The sequence below is a fragment of the Cladophialophora yegresii genome (genome assembly GCF_000585515.1).
Source record: "Cladophialophora yegresii CBS 114405 chromosome Unknown aczIN-supercont1.6, whole genome shotgun sequence".
Lineage (NCBI taxonomy): Eukaryota > Fungi > Ascomycota > Eurotiomycetes > Chaetothyriales > Herpotrichiellaceae > Cladophialophora > Cladophialophora yegresii.
This window is the reverse complement of record NW_006913050.1, coordinates 2,013,377-2,035,108: the sequence shown is the minus strand read 5'-3', so window position 1 is coordinate 2,035,108 and position 21,732 is coordinate 2,013,377. Positions and strand designations below refer to the sequence as shown.

At 53.8% G+C, this 21,732-nt stretch overlaps 7 protein-coding genes across 7 annotated transcripts; 4 read left to right on the top strand and 3 right to left on the bottom strand.

Annotated features, from left to right (window-relative positions):
- Positions 1–789: 789 nt before the first annotated feature.
- A1O7_08754 (uncharacterized protein) lies at positions 790–2,046 on the top strand (the record flags this gene model as incomplete). Its single annotated transcript, XM_007762743.1, has 1 exon — positions 790–2,046. One exon carries the CDS (start codon positions 790–792, stop codon positions 2,044–2,046), a length of 1,257 nt encoding a protein of 418 aa, XP_007760933.1.
- Positions 2,047–2,629: 583 nt separating this feature from the next.
- A1O7_08753 (50S ribosomal protein L13e) lies at positions 2,630–3,558 on the top strand (the record flags this gene model as incomplete). The annotated part of the gene is made up of 2 exons (XM_007762742.1): positions 2,630–2,872; positions 3,136–3,558. 2 exons carry the CDS (start codon positions 2,630–2,632, stop codon positions 3,556–3,558), a joined length of 666 nt encoding a protein of 221 aa, XP_007760932.1.
- A 547-nt stretch (positions 3,559–4,105) lies between these two features.
- Positions 4,106–5,296, bottom strand: A1O7_08752 (uncharacterized protein; the record flags this gene model as incomplete). The annotated part of the gene is made up of 1 exon (XM_007762741.1): positions 4,106–5,296. The coding sequence occupies one exon, from the start codon at positions 5,294–5,296 to the stop codon at positions 4,106–4,108; it is 1,191 nt and encodes a 396-aa protein (XP_007760931.1).
- Positions 5,297–6,418: 1,122 nt separating this feature from the next.
- Positions 6,419–6,911, top strand: A1O7_08751 (uncharacterized protein; the record flags this gene model as incomplete). The annotated part of the gene is made up of 2 exons (XM_007762740.1): positions 6,419–6,539; positions 6,700–6,911. The coding sequence occupies 2 exons, from the start codon at positions 6,419–6,421 to the stop codon at positions 6,909–6,911; spliced, it is 333 nt and encodes a 110-aa protein (XP_007760930.1).
- Positions 6,912–12,166: 5,255 nt separating this feature from the next.
- Positions 12,167–14,221, top strand: A1O7_08749 (uncharacterized protein; the record flags this gene model as incomplete). The annotated part of the gene is made up of 1 exon (XM_007762739.1): positions 12,167–14,221. One exon carries the CDS (start codon positions 12,167–12,169, stop codon positions 14,219–14,221), a length of 2,055 nt encoding a protein of 684 aa, XP_007760929.1.
- A 754-nt stretch (positions 14,222–14,975) lies between these two features.
- Positions 14,976–16,368, bottom strand: A1O7_08748 (uncharacterized protein; the record flags this gene model as incomplete). The annotated part of the gene is made up of 2 exons (XM_007762738.1): positions 14,976–15,083; positions 15,142–16,368. 2 exons carry the CDS (start codon positions 16,366–16,368, stop codon positions 14,976–14,978), a joined length of 1,335 nt encoding a protein of 444 aa, XP_007760928.1.
- A 1,053-nt stretch (positions 16,369–17,421) lies between these two features.
- A1O7_08747 (uncharacterized protein) lies at positions 17,422–20,991 on the bottom strand (the record flags this gene model as incomplete). Its single annotated transcript, XM_007762737.1, has 1 exon — positions 17,422–20,991. One exon carries the CDS (start codon positions 20,989–20,991, stop codon positions 17,422–17,424), a length of 3,570 nt encoding a protein of 1,189 aa, XP_007760927.1.
- Between the last annotated feature and the right edge of the window lie 741 nt (positions 20,992–21,732).

Here is a 21,732-nt window from a genome sequence, read left to right as displayed (position 1 = left end):
AAGGTGTTTCTTCGAGGATGGCGGCCCTCGAAAAAAGAGACTCGGTGTTGACGTCCCACGCAACGATAAGGGGTCGGTTGCCCAAAACAACGGCGCTAACGGCCACACCAACTTTTGACAACCCTCTGGCGCTTAGCCGTCATAGGTTAGCCCATGGACGCCGGGGTTGCGGCCGGGGTGCGCTTCGGCGCCTGTGTTACGCGTCACAGCCGTCGTCCGGGCACGCCCGACACGCCCCAAGCACGCCTCCAGGTGAGAACGAGACAAGGCTGGCGTCGCCTTGCCCCACCTCTCACCAGCCTCTTCGAATCCCAGCTCCTGCTTCACCTCTTCACCAGCACCGCTGGTGCCGCTGTCGCTCAAATATCATGCTGCGTCCGTGCATGCTACTATCCCCTCTTATTATCCCAATTCAAGTCAGGTCCCGAGCTCTCGCAGGTTTCTACGACCATGTCATAATCGCAACCTCGTAAAGAGCGCACGGTTGCAGGAAGACGCCGCTCGGACACATTCAGTCAACTCCGTCTATCAATAGCATCGGCTCCGAGGGACACCTCGACAGCACAACTTGCGCAGGCTTTGGAGTCTGCTCATTTGGTTCTTCAGACCCAAGAGCTTTTGAGGCCTTCACAAAACAATCCTATTCAACCTTACGCCAGAGCTACTTCAATCCTCATGGCAAACTCGCAAGCCAGCGCAGACCACTCGATGCCTCTTTCGACTCCACCACCCGCTCGGACTCGCTCAGCCGATAGCATGAACAAATCTGCCTACACATCGCCCCCGCCGATGTCTGCATCTATGACTCCTCCGCCGTCGACACAACTTCCCCGCTTCCAGTCACCAATGAACCGGATGACGACTAACGACGAAGAGACTCGACTCGCTTCTCCCCCTTCGACCACCGCCAGGCCCAATGTTTTTCGAGCGCTACCTACGCCAGATGCTATTGCCACAGCAGACGTCGAAGGGTTGCGAATCATGGTGAAAGACTTGGTTGCGGCAGTCGGAGAAGCAAGAACCTCGGCCGCTCACTTCAAATTACAGCACAATCTGCTAGCTATGGAGTCGGAAGAAGCAGCACAACGAGCCGAGATCGAACACCAAATGACTCGAAGGGAAGTCGAGGTTCTTCAGGCCGCCGAGTACAAGCACCGTGCTATGTCTCAACGCAACTCGCTGCCGCCACCACATCCACAGATCGAGGCACTCACAGGGACTTGCAAAGCGTTGGAAGAAGAGCGCGATGAAGCAGAAAGACGACTAGCACGAGCGAAGAAGCTGGTCGAATTGCAGAGGGATAGATGCGAGCTGCTGGAAGAAGAGAACCACTTACTGAAGAAGAGAATTCGAGAAAACCGAGAGCATTTCACCAGACTCAAGAGCATGTCGCCCTCATACACAACTCCTCGGGATGCGTTTACTACGCCTCAACGTAAGCCAGTACCTCAATTTCCGCAGTCTGCACCAAGTGTTTCCAACATCGCCGCCCTCCTTGCGGCAGGTGAAGTTCTTAGTGGAGAGAGTCTCAGCGTCCCCTCGACTCCCACTCGAACACATACCTCGAAACTGAAGCATGGACACACCCGTGGGGCACACTCCCTTTCATCCCTTCAAACCACGCCACTTCAGCAGACTCGGCCAAAAACTCAAGAAAGCTATCCGGAACCTATGGTACCCTTCTCCGCCCCTCCTTCTCAATTGGTAGTCGAGTCTGCAGAAAGAGAACGGCATGACCGTGATAGTACCATCTCGATATCCGATGTTGAAGAAGCGGTCAGTGACGATAACGTTCAGCAGTCCCAAGCGAGCTCCATGGCCAGCGAAATGTTGCGGAGGAACCCTGGAAGTCAAGAGAGCTTAAGACTGTCACAAGGTGCAGAGCGGTCTAGCAACCTCTTACAGAGCAAGCTATTCGGACCGATCAAGAAATCGAGTCATTCAAAGAAGAGAGGGCCAAGTTCCGAAGAAATAGACATCAAGGCGAAGAAGGCAAAGGTAGCTCAAGGCGTTGGGCTTGGGATTGAATCGTGGAGTCAAGCCTAGGTGGAACGGGACGAATGTTGAAATGAGTGATGCTTGGAGACAAATGATACAACGACGAGCGATTGGAGAGATGATTGTATTGATACCCTCGATTCCTCTCAGAGGTGGCGTTGGCAAGTGATTTCTGGAAGTCATGCGTTAGGATGTCTCTACCACAGATAGCTCATGCTCAGTCTTATCAATGAAGATGGTCTCAGCTTCACCAATTTGACAATTCAGATGCGTATGTACTACTTGTGCCTCTGAGTGCGCACGGTTTGTCTTGCTTCGCATATCCTTGCGCCTCTGAACTTCGTTGGTCTCTTAGATGTCTCGTGCTTACGGAGTACCTAGGTAGTGGAAGCCAATCTGCCGAAGAAAGCGAAACAAGGCTGGGAAAGAAACTAACGAGGCTGGCACTCGGATTCGGCTCCTGCAGCACCGCAGGGTAAACCAAAGTCACATGACACACAATGCCAAGCGAATTTTGGCCAGTGCTCCACACCAAAAAGTTCACGGCAGCACCTCCAGGTTGACGAACCTCACCACACCGTCGTTCCCTTTTGCACCCACGCACGCTTGTCGACATCGTCATTTCGCAGCAATGGCGATCAAGCACAACCAGCAACTCCCCAACAACCACTTCCACAAGGACTGGCAGCGCCGTGTGCGCGTGCACTTCGACCAGCCAGGCCGCAAGTCTCGACGTCGAGCCGCTCGTTTGGCCAAAGCCGCCGCCGTTGCGCCCCGTCCGGTCGACAAGCTGAGACCTGTGGTCCGATGTCCCACGATCAAGTACAATCGCCGTGCGCGCGCCGGTAGAGGTTTCACGATGCAGGAGTTGAAGGTACGGAGCCACAAGTCCAGTTTCGATCTCCACCTCAACTTGACACCTCGTTGAAATTTACCACCGAAATTCCTTTCCCTGTCTTCTTGAGGTTTGCGCTGGATGGAGTGTCGAGGTCAGATTCTGGAAACGTTCACCTGTCCACATTTGCCTCGAGAATATCCTGTCATGACTTATCGAACCTCAAAACCTACAGCTACGCCAACAGTCACACCCCACGCACAAAATCCCAGTTTTACTAACATCTATTTTCCGCCCTCTAGGAAGCCGGCATCCCCCGCAAACTCGCATCCACAATCGGCATTGCCATCGACCCGCGCCGCCTGAACACCAACCAGGAGACGCTGACGGCGAACGTCCAACGCCTCAAGACCTACAAGTCGCGCTTGATCCTCTTCCCCCGCAAGTCCGGCCAATTCAAGAAACTCGACAGCTCGGAAGAAGATGTCAAGATGGCCTCTGATGACAGCAGCAAGATCGCCAAGAAGATCCACGGCGTGCTGCCCATCGACAGTGGAGTGGGCATCAAGCATGCGTTCAGCGAGATTAAGAAGGGTGATATGCCCAAGGGCGAGGAGGCTGCATACACGAAGTTGAGGAACCTGAGAGCCGATGCACGGTACGTGGGCGCGAGGGAGAAGAGAAACAAGGCCAAGGCGGAGGCTGAGGAGGCGAAGAAGAAGTAAGCGGGCCAGCTCTCGGTTAGATACGATGTGGGTCGTGTGGTCAAGAGGGCAAGATGTGCATGCTTGCTTGAGAAGACGGGTCTGCTGCAACCTTGAAAGCAACCAGGTCATCGAAGGAATCTCTGCGTTCAGTAGGCCTCAGGTCGGTGCTTCGTGCGTGCCAAGCCATTGGAGGAAAGTGTGTGCATGTCACCGGCTTGTGATGAAGGCAGAGCAATGAAGGCATGGCATACGATTGTAATGCTCATGCCGCAGGTGCAAATTCTCGAACAATCTTGTCCTGGCTTTCAGAGGGGTGCATGAAAAAAGCATAGGCAAGAGCAATGAAATTCAGATTCAAGTCAAGACGAAGGTTTTCTTTGTTGACACCTCGATCATCAACTACTCCTTGCTCGCCTCCGACAGTGCATCGTGATTGCGTGCTCCCCGCGCTCCTCTGGTCAATGCCCTACCCACTGGCGCCTACAACAGGCATATTGATGCTCATAAGCATCTCATCGTACTCGTGAATTCATAGCATCGTGGAATCTGTATAGATTGACCTTGCTCAATCGTCTTTCCGCCGCTTCTTGAATTTTCCCTTGGCACTGTCGGACTTGTACTCCTCGGCCTCACTATGGATCATGCTCCAGACGTTCTCGAACGCACCTTTCACGCCCACCCTCGGGACGAGGCTGCAGAAGATGGTCTTCAACCCAGGCTCTGCTTTCAGAGGGATGCCACTGGCGGAGATCTGAATGTTCGAGGTGAGACCGCCAGCCCAGTCTAGGTCGATTTCCCAAGTTAGCATGAGTTTCTTCCGGTACTTCTTGCCGCCAGAGGTCTCTATCACGTCGGCATCAACGGCAGAGTTTTGAGTGCTGTCCAGATATCGTGCTAATTCGATGCATGTGTCTCGAGTCAACCCTTCGTCTTTTCCGTCTATTTGGCCGGCAGCATCGAGTTGGAATCTCTTGTATTTCAGGTCAATCCATCGGAATACTTTAGCCCGTTCGACCGCAGCATTGAACCACCGTCCCATGCCCCAGACCATGCCGCTAACGTCAAGCCGATGCAGAGGGTGCTCTAAGCGGTCATTAACCCATCTGTAGATTTCGGCCTTGTTCGACTTGGTGCGGCGGGTAACGGCCAACATCACTTCGTTCAGGGCCACATGTTCAATCTGGGCGTTCTCAGCATCGATGGCCACTTCAAAGACGCAAAAGAGAGCATTTGGGAGCCATGGAGACGGTGCTTCCACCTTCAGACGGTGGACGATCTTTGTTCGATCCTTTATGAGTTTCGTCTCAGTATGACTTGTAAGTTGTAAGTTGGCCGGCGCGAACAATGTCAAGTATGCAGAGATGTTGTCTCCGTCATTATGAGACTTTGATAGCCGAAGGGGATCGTTCTGCAGGAGAGACTGTCGAAGGATAGCTAAGCTTTCCTCCCTCAAATCGTCATCGTCATCAATAGCCTTCTGAAGGTGCTGACAATCTTGCCTGAGATGCTCCAATTGCTCCTGCAGCGAATGGAATGTTGACTGTTGCTCATCCGACGCTGTTGTCTCTCCCGCGTTCTCTTGTTGTGCCTCAACAGGCTCGCTCTCTGGCGCTTCCTGACCATCATCATGAGTAGACTCTTCGCCCATTGCTTCCACATTGTCGGATACGGCGGCTGGGGGTGCCTTCGTTTTGAGCGGACTGCTTGTAATGGGCGCAGCAGACCGTCTCCTCTGTCTCTTAGAGCCCCTACTCATACTGGAGCCTCGAGGGCTGCTACTCGATGCCAGACCTCGCGGACGTTCTGGTGCCGGACTGAGGCCAAGCTCCACAGGCGTTGGCGGTAGGTCCGGCTCCCCAGACAGACTGCGAGAGAGTGGTCTAGCGGCTGATTCTTTCCTTGATACCAGTTGTGGTACTATGATAGGTGGTGCAGGGTCTTCGTCCGATATGCTCCTTTCTCGATGTCTATTCTGTGTTGGCGATCGTTCGTTCAAAGAAGGACTGCGCTCTGTTGGATCCGCGCCGACATCAGATCTTTCCGCGGTATGGTCCAGATGTGTCTCGGGCGCCCCATCGCTCACTTGTCTCGGAGCTGGATCATCAGCACCATCCAAGCCTTGCGACTGCTGGATTTGGGACACAGTCTTTGGCGTCTGCACAGGTTGAGTTCTTGTCTTAAGTATCTCGTCTCGCAGTGCTTTGCCTCTCGGTTCGGTGGCAGAGCGTCTATTAGAGCGAGTAATGAGGTGGGGGTGTGAACGGGCTAGAGAACTTTTTGTCGGGGAGAGGTACGACGCTCGGGTCGGGGTGATGGGCTGTTCATTTTCGTGGCTGGTATCATCGATAGCGGGGGAGTGGGCGTGATCCAGTTTTCGCCTCTTCGGTGAGGATTGTAGCATCGTGGCTGTGGTTGCCGTGGTTGTTGACACAGTCTCAATGAGAGATGCGCCTTCTTCAGCTCGCAAGAGGAAGGCGCGTCCGAAGCCGTAACGCGATCGATGCCAAGCCTCGCCGCGTGACACCACGAAATAAACTCAAAGGGAAATTCTTCCGACCCACCAATGACGATACCATCGATTGTGATTTTTCGGGTTTGGGTTTCGGAGCAAAGAGCCAGCAGTTGCTGGAGCCAATGAGCGAAGAGATCCCGTGGGTGAGCTAGCGACGTCATGAAGGTGCAACGGAAGCTTGCCCTCGGCACTCTCCAGCACCACCGCAGGAACGTACCAACCTTTTTCCCACCGAACTTGAGGACCTCCCCCTTCGTAGAGAGGCAGACACCGGTTATTCAAACGCACCCCTAGCGACTGAAAACAAATCATTCGAGCTTTCGATTCTCCGGACTCTTTTCCTTGACGTTCATATCCTTCCTCACGATGTCATACCTCGCCAGAGCATCCGGCCCCCTGCGGAGTGCCGGAAGAGCTTTCGCTTCCAGATCAATTGCGGGTTTCCACACCTCAACAGCACGACTAGGTCTCAGCGAAGATCATGCTCGTGCGTACTTCCACTTGTCCTTACTATCGGCACACATACTCGTCCCACGGAGGCCCAGCTCAAGCTGCCATTGAGACGGGGCTGCGTGCAGATTGCATCTCTTCGCGGCAATCTATCTCTGTCAGGAGCAACTCAACTGACTGTGATTTACATGTTGCAGATAACGAAGGACGAGCCGAAAACATCGACCGTCACAAGGAGGATTCCCTCGAGAAAGCCAGGACCGGAAGGGGAGAATGGAAGCCTGAGCTAGCATCTCAAAGCGAACAGATCACGCATGCCGGCAAGAATGAGATGACAGTGGAAGAAATGCAAAACTTGACCAAGCAGAAGGCCGAGAAGGACAAGTCCGGCGAGAACCCTGGAAAGTAACGTCAGTGCCTACCGAAGCCTGATGGGAAGCTTCCATGAGAAGGATGCCTACAAGAACGATGTCGAAAAGCGAAGAAATCGACATTAATACCCTTGAGTGGTAAAAGTGATGACTTTTGATGTCTGCATAAGCAGTGGATGGTCGAGTGAGGACTCCAGTCTGTACATACCGGCGTAGCTCTATTTATGAAGGCCGTCAGTCGTTGAGAAAATTCCGACAGCTTCTGAAAGCCTTTCCAGAGAACAAAGGACCATAAGATGCAGTCCTCCTGGCATTGGTAGTAGTTGGCAATCTGACTTAGCAACAAACCATCTCCTAACAGCGCTGCAAGTACTCTAGACAATAAGGGACATGCTGGCTATCATGGATTCAAGTGACGGCACAGGATTTCTAATGCGTCTCTGGTAAACGGAACAATACAGTCAGGTCATAGTCTAGTGCCGCCATCAAGATTCATCCAACGTCTCTGCCACGGGTCGAGAAACACCACGCTCGATGTACTGTGCCTGACTGATAAAACTGCCAAGCCAGTGCAGTTTCCAAATGCTACTGCACGGCTCCAAGTGCTAGTACAACGAGAATACGTGTACTCCTCGTTATGCAGAATGCTGGTGACCACGAGGTATCAGCAATCTTCGACGGTCCCTTATTGATCTGTCCGTACGAAGACTAAATCAGCTTTCTCACAAAAGTCCGTCACCAGCGCACCTCGGGCTGACAGCAACTGTTTGCGTGAATGCCGTGTATTCCTTCTCCCACAGGACCGACCTGACCAATGAAAGAGTAACCAAATACACGAACAGGAGGCAACGCAACGCGTAAGCCGAAGCACGCCGAAAAGAAGGAAAGGTGATCCAGGGCAGCCGGCAAACCATGAGCAGAGAGCGTCCATGAGCAGAGAGCGTCCATCACCAGCAGCCAGCACGAAGCCGCCCTGAACCTCAAACAGGCCGATTGACTGACTGACTGTGGTCAAACCCCGGAATTGCAACATTTGGTGGTCTTCATCTTCTCAACAAGCACCAATCCACTCGTGCTGGTAACTCCGTCTCCCAAGATTGGGGCCAAATGGTCCGGAGAAAAAGGGCTGGAAACCTTGACAGATGCCAATGGGAGCAATCCAGCAGCGAGAAGATTTACACCGGGTCATTCAATGGATGGATAATCCGCGATAGGATACGTATCCCAAAATCGTGCTCCTTATAGTGCAAGCTAAGTGTCTTTCGTGACATCTTTTGTGGGCGGTCGGGCTGGGCTGGGCTATCTTACTCAAGCAGAGCGTAGGCCCAAATTGATCACTGTAGAGACGGAAGGCTCCCTCGGAATTAGCCGATAACATGACGACGGTAGATGCGCGCGAAGTCTTTGCGGAGAAAAGCATTTCGGCAATAAACTTGGTGTTCAAGATATACCTATTGAACGCCAACAGTACTGCTGCTGCGTTAGTAACAGCAGACACGAGGTTGCGTCTGCGCCGCCACGTGCGTGACCGATATACTGGGCTTGCTTAGTACGGAGTACTGTAGTCTGCAAAGGTCGCCACATGTACATAGAGTCTCGGCCCTGCAAAACCATTTCTAAACAGCTTCACCAGCAGACAATAGCAAAAAAGAACATTATTGCCCACTCTGTGATTCGAACACAGGATCTTCTCATTGCATCCGGTAAGTCGGTACGAGTGACTTGATGTATGTTAGCTATTGTGTTCTGCTATGTGTGGAGTTATAGTAACATACGACGCCTTACCCCTGGGCCAAGCGGGCGGGGTGCTTTACATTTCTGTGGCAGAAATTTGAGGTGAACTTTTGTCCATGCAATATATAACACACATCCCATTTCCGGGCGGCCGCTGGGGACGAATGGACATCAAGAATGGGTGGGTGACAGGGTGCAGTTGGCTATTGCCAGTTACCACGGCATGGAGTAGTCTGTGCTAACTTGCTCCGCCTGGTCTGTACTATTTGCTGCTAAGTCTGGACCTAACACCGAACACGGCCGCAACTCAAACAAGTCTCATTGAAGTTGAGGTGTCATTTTGCGCGGAGTCAGCTGGACAGGGTACAACGCTCGCATCCACGCGCTTGTGCAATCTAGATAGTACAGTAGATGCATGCTACCAACGGCTCTAGAGCACTCCATACGTAGCGATTTTCACCGGAAGCTGTGCGATTGTCTTGGTTATGGGGAGGTGCAGCGCAATGATGTTCCTGTTCTTGACGTAAAGTTGTCTCATAGTGCGAGACAGAATCATTACCCGTCGACGATGACCTTGTCTTTGAAACATCATAGGCCCGTGCCGGAAATGCCGGTTCGAGATGCCGTTGACCAACGGTCGTTTGAGGCTGCCACGTTTCTCGCACAGTCGTCCGGGCAGACACCCAAGCATTCATAGACGAAATTCGATGGACTTACTCTATACCATCATGCACAAGGCGATTCGCTACGAAGGCGAAGATCCTTCGTGCTCCGAAGTTGGCCCCAAAATGACCATGTTTGAGCTGGACAGGGGTCGTGGTGGAAGTGTGCACGCGAGCTTGCATCAGAAGTGGCGAGGGCCTGAGACTCGCAAAGACCTGCCGGCTCACTTCAGCCGGCGGAAGACCGAGCCACATCGCTCGCATAAGGGATGACTACGAGCCACTATTACCACGTGGGACCAAGCCACCACAGCCACATTGTTGCTGGATTTGGTCTGCAATTCTGTCGAAGCGAGGGCTTCTTCCGGCAGAAGAAGTGGGCGAGACGCCTGCAGGGCCAGGGGTGTGCCTGTTCGGGCGCGCCGATGGCAGTGTCAGCCGCGGAGACTGCCCAGAGAGGAAGATGCACGCAAGCGAGTAACGAAATAGGCAACTGGAAAGCCACAGTGCATGAATCGAGACCTGGCCTCAGTGCTCGTATATGTATTGTTCACGAAAAGGGCAAAGAAGGTCCAGTTGGAACCTGACGGCTCCAAGAGCACCGCGAGCCCGCCAGAGGCACAGAGAGATACCGTTGTTCCGAGAGGGTTGATGGGAAGCGACAACGATTGCGGAAACCGGCTTTACTTACGTCAAGGCGGGGAGAAATGAAGTTCACAAGGGGGCGAAAATCTCAATTCCGATCTCCGACAGTCTCTCCTCTCTGGGGACCGTTTGGAATGCAGAGGTGGAAACGACACGAAAATCACAGGGAACTTACTGTAGAAGTGTTAGGCTCTCCGCCTCGGACTCAGTCGCCGAGGTTGAGTGGTGGAAATAGGGAAGCAAGCGAGTGAAGACCCCGAGAGCAGGGGTATTCGCCGAGTCGGGTCTCTATAGACGATAGTAAGCCCGAAAGAAGAGGCAGGAGCACCGCAGATATCCCAAATGAGCGGCCAGTAGCACGGATCTAGCACAGGGCAGAGACGTCAGGATGGCGCGCAAGAGGAGAAGTGGTCGAGAATCATCGCCAGGATCACCAAGTGAAGGCTTTGAGAGGTCGGAATGCGCGCTGATAGACGCCAAACTTACTGCTTTCGAGCTGCAAGATCTAGATGGGATTGTGATAGCCGTGCTCCGTAATGTCAGTCGCTTGTCAATCGTGCAGTAGAACACAAATCATCACAGATCTGCCCCGTAGCGCTTGCTCAGCCTACAGCAACCCGGCGACGGGGCATTCGCTTGGACGGCGTTGGTGTGTTCTGTGATTTGCACAGCAAGAACAGGACACTCTCTCCGAACCAGTACGAGGTACCTCGTACATACTCCGTCCGGGTAGCAGAGAAAAGCCTATGGGAAGGCATACTCCTTGAAAACCATGTTCTCAGCTGCACTTCCCGGCTGCTTCTCGACGAGGTGTTGATGAGCATCAGGCTGGAAGATGTCCAGTAACAGGTCCACATCGCTAAAGAATCAGATAGCGTCCTTCCAAGAGTCAACGCCATGACGCCTGTTCAAGCCCCAGGCATGCACTCTCATCTTTGCGCGGCAGGAGCCAGTGTTTGCCCGAGGTCCCTTTACCCGGCCGGCCCACTAGTTAAAGGCCCTAGTCGTCGGCCTCCCCCGGTAAGCCTCAGGGCCTGTCCTGGTGCATCTGCGGATAGCAAGGCTAGCCGCTAGCTAGGCTGGAACCCACGCCTATTCATCCCTGGCAGTCGTGTTTTGGGGACTGCCGAATGATGCTGGTCATGGTGCCGTCTAGGGCGCTGGCTGGGGGGAGAGCCGCAGGCGGCGACCAATCACTGGGGGCTTCCCTGTCGCCTTCTCCGTATGCCTAGCTCTGATTCCTCTGCGCAAGCGAGTCTCAGGCAAGCAAGCATCTTGTTGCGAAACGAAAAAAAGAAGCCACACCCTAAATTGTCAGCGGTGCCAGACTCCTGGATCGTCCAGGGTTATACTGCAGCTCCCATCAACATGTCCTGTGAACTCAAATCGCATCAACGCCTGGACCCTCTCGTCTTTTCTTTCTTTAATTGTCTGCCCCCCACGTTCTAGCATTGGACCTACAGACACAGAGCATCTCGTTGCGCAAACCTCAAACGCCATTCACACGCCATTCACTCCAGAGACATAGTCGACCGCAGCGTGTTTCCAGCGTCGTCGCTCCCAACATCGCAAAGGTATGTGAGGCTTTCTCAATGTTTAGGTGAATGTCGTCATCGTGGCAACGGAGACGGCCCGGTATCTCTGTCCTTGCAGCACCTTGCATATCCCGGGAATTGTTCAGTGGGAGCGCCACGCGCATCAACAGTTGCAACAAACGAATACAAGAGATGTGAAGACTCTTTCACTCTTATGGTTTACTGTTCCGCCGTCCTGTTGAGCGATCAGCCCCCAAGTTTCTCCAGCTCGCCAATTCCTCATACCATCCTCTCAATGCATGCTGAGTCTGGTTCTTACTGACTCGACGGCCAGACAGACTCGTTGCGACTGCTTACCTGTCATCCAAACTGCACGTTCACGACACCATTTTTACAAAAACAGCTCTTCAGTAGCGAGATCCCGGGGTTGGACGAACCGCAGATCGTCACGCACGGCCATGAAACCCCGATAAAGTTTTCAAGCTGGCGCATTACTACCCTCCCTCGAGCCAGCCCGCAGCGGCTCTGTCTTCGTCAACTACAACTGAGGCGCGAGCTGCCAATATTGTGCCTCTCCGCAGGACGACTGGCGACGCCCTGTCTGTGCAGACTTCGCAGCTGTCTCCGAGGCTGGACCCCTCGAAGACTCTACCTTCGCCTTACATGCTACTGACTCCGCCATACGCGACAGCAGATGCAGCCCACGATCAACGTTCCATGACCCGGGACTCGTCGACCAAATCGACGCCCACTTCGCAGACACTTCAGAACAGCCCCCTCTCGATGAAGGAGACTGAAGCTCCTCAGCCGAAGCCGAACAACGTCCCGTCGACGAAACCTAAACGAGTTAGAACCGGCTGTTTGACATGTCGCGAGAGACATCTCAAATGCGATGAAGGATTACCGAACTGTCAGAATTGCAAGAAGTCCAATCGCAAATGCAAGCGCGGCATTCGCCTGAACTTCATTGACATATCATGCGACCCGACGCTGTATGTAGTCCCTCGATCGCATGATTGGAAAATCAGCTTTCAGGATGATTCACGTGACATTGCTTCCGAATATCAGGGCGGCCTGGAGAAGTATCATCCACTTGAACCAGAGCCAAAGCGGCAGAGGTTGGACATGCCAGAAATGACCTACGACTACGGACATATTGCCGCTCCGCTCATGGCTCATCAGCCGCTACCTGGTCAACAATACTCGAACACTTATCCCGAACCGCCTCAAGCAATGTACTCGACTTCCACAAGCCATACCTTTGATGAAGCAGCCAACTCTATGACTTCCTTCCCGGACCCCGGTCAAGCAGTTAGACAACATTATCAACCGACTATGATGGCCCCTCCTGAACCAGAAGAATCATTACCGTTCTTAGAAGACCGCGACGAAGTCTTGTACATGCAGGTGTTCGTGGAAGAGGTGGGACTGTGGATGGACTCAATGGACCCGGACAAGCATTTCACTCGCGTCATTCCTTTCCAAGCACTCAAGGAGCCTATGCTGCGCTACGCGCTCCTTGCGTGTGGAAGCCGGCATCTTACTTTGATCAGCTCAATCTATTCCGAAGAGCATGCGTTGAACTACTACAACCACGCGACGAAGCTCCTACTGAAGTCACTCCAGAACCCTGACCGAGACAGTGTATTATGTGCCACCACGGCTACCATCCTCAATGTCTATGAAGTTATGTCCGAGAAAGCCTTGCAGAGGATGAACCACATCGCAGGTGCCCGTGCCCTGATCAAGGAATGCCGATGGGACGCCACCTCCACGGGTATCGGCTCGGCCTGTTTCTGGCTGAACGTTGGGCTGGAGCTGTTCAGCTGCCTGCATTTCAACTGGGGTGTCGCATGGGATCCCGATACATGGGGCATCAACATGAACATGGAACCTCAACGCATTGGCGGGCGCGAAGAAGACTGGACCCACAAGATGCTCTGGATCCTGTCCAAGATCACAAACTTCCGGTCCGAAGCGCAGCGACGGTATCACGACGGCAGCGTCCACGCGGAACAGATGCGCCTGCACCAACGCCACCAGCAATGGCTGGGTCTCGAGCAATTCTGTGACCGCTGGAACAAGTGCATTCCACCCACCATGCAGCCCCTGGGCCAAGTCCCCTCATATTTGACCAAGTCGAAGAGTTCGTTCCCGGAGCTCTGGCTCATCAAGAGGACAACCATCGTCGCAAGGCTGTTCTATCACACGGCCATGGCCTTGCTGGGCTCCGTGCATCCCCTGGCGAGCATGCAGCCTCAGACGGCAGACGAGATGCAAGAGATGAGACTCCACCACTCACGACAGATCTGCGGCATCGTGGCCCACGTCAAGGACAGAGGCGTCGCCTCGGCGTCGATTCGTTGCCTCGCCGTAGCTGGCGAGAATCTCACCTCCAGACGCGAGCAAGAAGAAGTGCTCCAGATCTTCGACCGGATCAAAAAGGAAACCGGCTGGCGCGTGGACTTCATCCACGACGACCTCCGCGAGAAATGGGGCTGGACGAGCAGTGCTCCGGACTACGACAGTATAAGCACAACCTCCACAACATACTATCCGCCTTCGGCGTCATCATCGACACAGCAGCCGGCGCCGGCGGCGACATCTTCACGACCAAAATATCCCGTCGGGATCGTCAACCCGTTATACAAAAACGCCGACTTTTCCGCACAGAACCCGCCATACCAGGGGAATTACGTGCCGCCTACGCACGCGAATGTTCACAATGATACTTCACAAATGTTTGGATTTTCTAGCATCTCAGCGATTTGAGACGGGAGTCGTCTCCTCCTCGCTGCAGCGGAGCTAGGGCACCACAGGACCTGGCATAAACGAAGGGAAGGGTATATATATATATATAGCAATATAGTAATGGGCTTGGCTATGTACCTTACTTGGTTGCGTGCCCAGACGCACCGACGGTTTGTTTTTGAGTATCGGAATATACTATACATACAGGTAACAGGACTTGTTCATTGCTGGATTCTACTGGATTCTACACAATGGCTCGAAATAAGAACGCCTTCTTGGGATATACTGGACCTTGTACCAGAACATAACAGCCCCGCAGTGGGCGAAATATCGTGACTCTACCTCCCCGTGGCAATGATTCTAACGCCGACCTACCTCGGTGGGATGTGTACTCACTCACCTACAAAGCCTGGATGACTTGATCTGTCTTTGGTTCACCGAGCTGCAATCACGAATAGGGTTACTTTGGCAAACACCGAAACTCATCTTTCTTGGACGGATACTTACTCATCACTGTCACTTCACAAGTCGCAGATCCGCCGGGAATAATACCCCTCGTGTAGCCTGCCACACTGGTCAACTCGGATGAAAGAGCGAGACGGCGTCTCTGGCATGCGGCTCGGAGTCAACAACGGTCGGAATGGCCGTGGTGAGTCAGGCGGTGTCGGTGGAAGCGGATGAAGAGTCTGGTTTGGGACCGACGTTGGCTCTGATGTTCGCGTCCACTGACGCCCGTCGCTTGACGACCTCGGCGGAGTCAAGTAGCGGGTGGTGGCTAGGTTCTCCTCGAACTCGAGAGCCACGGGGGAGTGGTCACCTTGGTAACCTTGATCCTGGTAAGCATGTCGTTTCCTGACGCTCCACTCTGCCGGCCAGCTTCTACCTGCCAGCCGGGTTTGAAGGACGTTTGCCGGTGTGTTGTGTAAGTTTACCGGCTGTACAAATCCCCAGGGTGTGGCCACGGGTTGCGGTGTGCTCCGGTGCGGTCTGTTCGCCGACTGCGTGATGGGTCTGCTCACCGGTTGCGTGATGGGTCTGGTGGGCGTACGGGCTGGGATCGTGGCTTTGTTGTTGGAATCGTCGGTGAAGTTCCCATAATCAGCTTCCGGGGTGACACGTGGGTCCTGAGCTGCCTTTTCTCCTGTCACGGTCTGGTTAATGCTCGCCAAATCTCGTCCCGACCATTGGACGTCCCAGAATGTCAACAGAGCCCACAGCTTGATCAATGAATGGAAGTAGGCGAAGATGTAATAGGTAGGAAGATAAATCAGATCCCGTGGATGGCGCCAGAAATAGGGCAACAGTTTCGGAAGTTTCGAGATGAGGATCCAAACGCATAATGCCTTCAAAACACTCTGGGAGCAGAAATCTGTTCGAGTCAGCGTCCACACCATGGCCCCGTCGTAGAAGAGCGCGAAGTTCACCATTTGACTGATCATAAGCGCATAAACAGACCAAGGGTGAGCTCCATAGACGGATCGGTCGGTAAGCAGAGAGCAGAGATTGCTTCGGAATGTCGTGCGTGCCCATCGAAGGCACTGCTGGAGGAACTTGGGATACACTCCGACGTCGCACAAGATCAGAGCGTCGTTGGTGTCCTGGAACTTTATCTTCCAATTGCCTTTGACCAAGGCTCGGGTTAGATAATTGTCGTCATCTGCATTCAAGGGCACGAGGAGACCGAACAAGAAGGTTTCGTTGAGGTAGCCAGCTAACAGCGCTGGATCCTGGAGGATGGTAGTTCTGTAGAGACAGGTGCGGCCACTGATCACTGCGACACCGCCGTCAACAGCATTGGACGCTCTATGCTCGAAGTTGTGTCTTTCCAGGTACAAGGCGCCCATGACATTCCAGAACCCCCGGAAGAGGCCGATGCCCGAGTGGCGGATAACATGCTTCATTGTGCCCACTCCACCGACGCTTGGGTCCTCCTCGAAAGGTGCGAGCGCCGCGGCGAGGAATCTGGGTGAGGCCCACACCACATGGTCGTCGCATAAAACGATAATCCGGGTTGTGATAGAGGCGATGGCAAGCGCAACCTGGCGTCGCTTGTTTGCCACGTCGGAATGTGATACTTTGAAGCAGATGTCTGGATGGCGTCGTACGAATGGGGTTATAATGGACCATACCTGCTTCTCTTGCTCCGCACCCACCGCGACAATATGCATAACTTTGGGAGAGTTTTGCACGATTGATTCGATGCAATGGCTGAAGGCTGGCGCATCTGGACAGCAGGTCGGGATAACGACAGTGCAATCTTTGCGCGTCAGTCGTGAATACTTAGAGATTTGCGATGGGCGATAGCGAAAATAAGCGAACAGGTGTACAACAAACCTCAAATATCGAAAGACGAACAGGAATACGAAGAGAAGGTTGGGATGCTGGAACAGAGTTTCCATTTTCGAAGACCTATGTTAGTAGCCTGATTGTGGTGAGTTTTGTTGAGAGGAACAGGGGGGGCTGAGCTACGATGGATGAGGCTCGAGTGCGATTCTGGATGCCGAACGATGAATCCAGGCGAGTGTGATTGAGTCGAATGTGAATTGATGGAGGAAAGGGAGGAAAGTCAAGGATATCGTCCGCTCGTCTACGAGGAAGGACCAAGTCAATGCAACAGCCACGCGGAAAGCCATTGTCCTCATGACCGAGTATAGACCTGGACAATGGAGCAGCAGGGCCGAAGAAAGAGGTCGGGCTCGACAAAGGAAGAGAGGGACAACACTTGCTTTGGCGGGCGGAGAGGTTGAGGGAATAGTCCTGCATAGTCTTTGTGTTTGAACAATGGCGCAACATGTCGAAACAAGGAGCTTTGCATATTTGTACCAGCAGTGCCGAGATCTCAAGAAAAATCCAGGCGATGAGGTTATGAGAGTGAGCTGGCGATGACGGGAAAGTGAGAGTTCTATGAACGCTGCCGCGACAGTGAGATTGTGGCAGTGGCCACTAACCGTAAACAGGCCAAGCCTTGTACGGCAAAGTGCAGCACGCCAAATTCTGTGCAGGTCCAATGATCCGAGCGCACAGACGCAAAGGTACAATAAGCCGGAGAAAGAATATGTATGTGCATTCTAGTAGACGAAGTAGCCACCAGTGGACTCACGACTATCGATTTGGCCCACACAAGGAAGCCACAGCCCTCGAGTCCACCCCAAGTAGGCAGAGGAAACCCCTATGACCTCGCTCGGACGCCGCGCTATGCAAGCAATAGAACTGCAGAATTATCACTCAAAAGTCATGCTGATCTCATCGCGGCCCTTACGAGACCCGTCGTCATCATCTGCCCAGGCGTTGCGCTCGAGGTTCACCTCGGATGCCGACGTCGAAGGTCCGCCTGGATTGTAATTGCGTGACGGAGGTCGACCCCAGCTCGGCACTGACGGCTCAGTGACATGAGCCTTCAGCTCAGGCCGGGCAAGACTAGGGACCCTGGCGCTTTCAGGCCTGGGTGATGCCGACGGTGTCAGGCTAAGCGGCGGCAACGTGCTGGCTAGCTCCCTGGGCTCTGCGAAAGCGTACGATGAGCGTCCGTTCGGATCTGGGGAACCTTGAGGCGATCGCTGTGGGGTGACGCGAGGAGATCGCTGGGGACTCGCTATCGAAGCTGGCCTTAAGGATGAAGTTCTCGCAGGCCGGATAGGAGCAAGTTGTTTGACAGGCTCGAACGAAACGTCAACCTCATCTGGTCGCGGCGGGAGGTTCAGCCGGGCAAGTTCCTCCGCCCTCATCCCGGAGGGCAGCCGCAAGTACTCCACGTGCTTCTCGCCATCCTTACTGATAGATGTGATCTGCATCGGAGGCAAGGTGCTGTCCAGCTCGCGCACGTCGATCATCTCCCCAGCCAACTCTCTTCGAATCGCTTCGATATCGAAGAAGACGTTGCCGTTGGTGTCCGCACCTGCGTCGGGAGCAGTGCTGCCGTTTCGCTTGTGGTTGATGTCGTTCGCATTGTATGTCTCCCACCCCTTTTTCTCTGCTGCCTTGCCTCGCTTGAATAGTCCGAAGCGTTTCTTCTCTGGCTTCTCTTCAGCCCTCTTGCGCGCCTCCTCTATCTCTGAGATCAACTCTCGTTGCCTCTGAGCATGATTCTCAGGATCGGGGTCCTCGATCTCGGTGAACTCGTCGCTCTCAACTTCCCAGCCGACCTCGCGGAGTAGTCTAGGCATGGCAGCGCGGTAAGCCATGTGGCCCTTAACCCATGGGCTTACATCGATATTTTCCACGCCGGGCACTCCTTGCACTGGGGCGAGCCCAGCTACGGCCATAATGCCACCAGCCGTCATGCGAAACAGGTATCCCAGAATCCAATCACCGGAAGAATAGCCGTTCAGAAATCTGCCGGCGACAACTGAGCGGGCTCGCAGATACTCGTCTTTACTGGCCACCACAGGCGAGCCGAACATGTACACGTTCTGGATCAAGCCGTACGCACCACGATGAGACAACTCCTTCAAGCATGAAAAGATGACCCGCGACCCGAGCGAGAAGCCTACCAGGGTGATGGGTCTCTGCCCCAGATGTCGGTCGATCAGAGAATCCGCCAAGATGAGGCCGGCAGCAGTGGCGCGGTCAAGAGAGACACTCCACGGGTTGTCGATGAGGTACGCCAACTTTGACAGCACCACTGGCAACTGGAGCGCAGCCATCAGGGTGATCAGTATAGTGCTTCCAAGGATTTGTTGGACCGTCTGCGTCAAGGCTTCGGTTGCCAGAATGTTAATCGTGTCGCCCATCGATCGGAGCATTTCCGGTTCCCATAGCAGGGAATATATGTCCCCCATAATGGGGTCGACCGTGCTGTATGGCAGGCGGACATCATCAACTTTGCCAGTCATCCAACCTGATATAGTCAGAATAAGGTTCAGTCGCTTGTTGTTGTGCAACGGTCGATATTCGAAGGTCTTTACACTGCCTGTTCTCCGATCTGCAGCTCGAACTGCAATGGTACCACCAGCTGCTGTAGCAGCGGACGTTATCAATGCAGCTCCACCAACGCCACCAAGGAACCCTGCGGTACCGGTGACACCGATCGTTGTGAAACCAGCGGCAAGTCCGGCTCCAATAAGAGGTGCAAGCAGACCGGCGGATAGCCCAATGACAAGGCCTCCACCAACAGTTGCCAGACCCATGAACATGTATTTCTTCTTCAGGGCACGTTTTCGTCGCTTCTCCATGTTTTCGGACTCATCCCAGTTCTCTCTTGCCTCTGCTTCTTGCATCTCCAGTGCATCAATGACCCTTTTCTCGAAGCGACAAATTTGCATCCAGGTGATGCTCATGGTTGAAGCAACCCGTTCGACCAAGCGTCTTGAGCGGGCGTCGTACTGACCATCCGAGATGAGAACCAGAAACAAGTCACACAAGACAGTCCACCGTAAGTCGAGGTCAATTTCCTTTGTATGAGGCATATCCTCCATACCATGTACTTCCGGGACTTCCTCGCCATCCTGGACCTCCTTCACTGATGTCTCCGGGCCTTTGAGAGCAGGAGAGGATGCTATCCCGTCCCGAACTCCAGATGGATCTGATCTTGATGACTCCGCAGCAACCTCATCAGCCATAGGATTGTTCACCTTCGCGTTAAGCATGAGAGGAGCGACCAGGTCAGAGGGCTGCACGCCATGCTCGGCAAGCTGCTCGATCATGATCTGCTCTGCAGGGTTGATGTCCATATGGGAGTAGAGGCGCACCATCATCTTCTGACCCCACATATCCATGCTTTCTATAGACTTGACGAGCTCTTTCTGTGCAGACCTGGTCTTCTCTAGCGCACTGAGCGCCTCCAACATCTTATGGATGGTGAGCCGCACCACTCCGACGTAAGCTATCCGTTGTCCTTCGGTCAAGAGATCCTTGGTGGCCTCCAGCTGGCTTAAAGTATCCCGCTGTTCGTCATCGTCATTGTCCTCATCGGCTGTCGCCTGCTGCTTCGGCCCGTTCTTGAATAGATAGTTCGTCTCCTCATCCATACTCGTTGCAGATTGGGCATCCTCATCCAGCTGAACTCGTGTATACCCCTTCCCTGCGCCTCCCATGCCCGAATATGGATTTGACTCTTCTTCATTCTCCTTGTGGCCCTTTGCTACTAGACGTCCATTGTCGTCATATATGTCAAATTCATCGAGGGCTGGCATAGCCTGCCACTCTACCTCCTCGTCTTCATCGTCTGACTGTGTAGGCGCCGAGATTTGTCTTTGGTGGGAATATTCGGAAGCTGCACCGGTCTTCGGCTTCGAATCGCGCCTTGGTATGACTGTGGCTTGTATTTGAGAGGCTCTTGGAGATGTGGTAGTGGCTGGTTCTACTGCACCCTTCGAGTCGGAATTCGAGGCGACTGTCACAGGTGGCACATTCTCTGGCCTCTCCGTATCGGCCTGTGGGACCCCCTTTACACTGTGCTCTTCTTTCGTCTCTTCCGCCGACTCGCTTTTCGCCGAGCCTATTGAGTCTGCTGGGGTTTCGAGAGTCGATCGTGATACCTGAGCCAGCTCGACCGGCTCAGCAGCTTCCTGTGCACCATCGCTCGACTTGTTCCCAGTGGGCCCCTTCGCATTCGGAGTTGTGTTAGAGTCATCTGTAGCACCTTCGGCGTCGTGGAATGTATCGGCCTCGTCCTCACTGTCGTCCGAATCCGCTGGATGGGCTCGTCTCACCGGCTTTCTGGGTAGACCGAAGTCATCGAGTTCGGGTTCAACTGCGGGGGCCAAGGCGACGCCAGCGCTGGCAGCTGTGGCTCCTTCCACGGCCACATCTGCGGTACCATATCGTTCATGAGTACTGTCTCCAGCGGTCATAATGCCACATCTGCGGAGCGGTGAGCGTGAGACATATGTCTCAAGGCCACCTGTGGGGGACTCGAATTTGACTGCTTTCGATGCAGAACAAAGACGTCCTGGGCCAGAACTAACGTATACCAGGAAACAGATAGTGCCCTAAGTATCCTCCGGTCGCACGGTTCTCACCACAAAGCAACCAAAGGCAGATAGAATTGCGTTTCACGTCACAGCATTAATTACGACTACGCCGAGAGAGAGGAAAGTGACTTTGGTGGGTCCCCCATTCACCGCAGCCTGTGGCAATGCCGCTTTAAACCTCCGGGCCTTTCAGCTTTCAGCTCTCAGCTCTCGCCGCACGCGAGGAGTCCGCGGTTCGAGGTACGAACGAAAACCACAGTCATAAGCATGCCATGGAAGAGTGTATGCTTGCGCGCTTACAACGCGTCTGCTCATCTTTGGAGAGGTTCTAGTGACTCTTGCGGTATCCGGATTCCCTAAAGTCGCAAGCCGTCCAAAGTCCATCTGCGAGTCATGTTCGCGTCTCGCAATTAGTAGACAGATACACCCTCCCGGCATTTCAACAGATTAAATTTGGTTCCTCAACCACATAGCACGGCAGCAGCAGCATTGAGCTGAGAAGCTTTCTCTTCGTTCCGTTTCTGTACATACCCCCGAGTCTTCCTGAGCCAGACCAGACGCTGTTTGATGCAGAAGCCCTCGAACACCGACCAATGCTATTTCAGACGGACTCTCAGGACA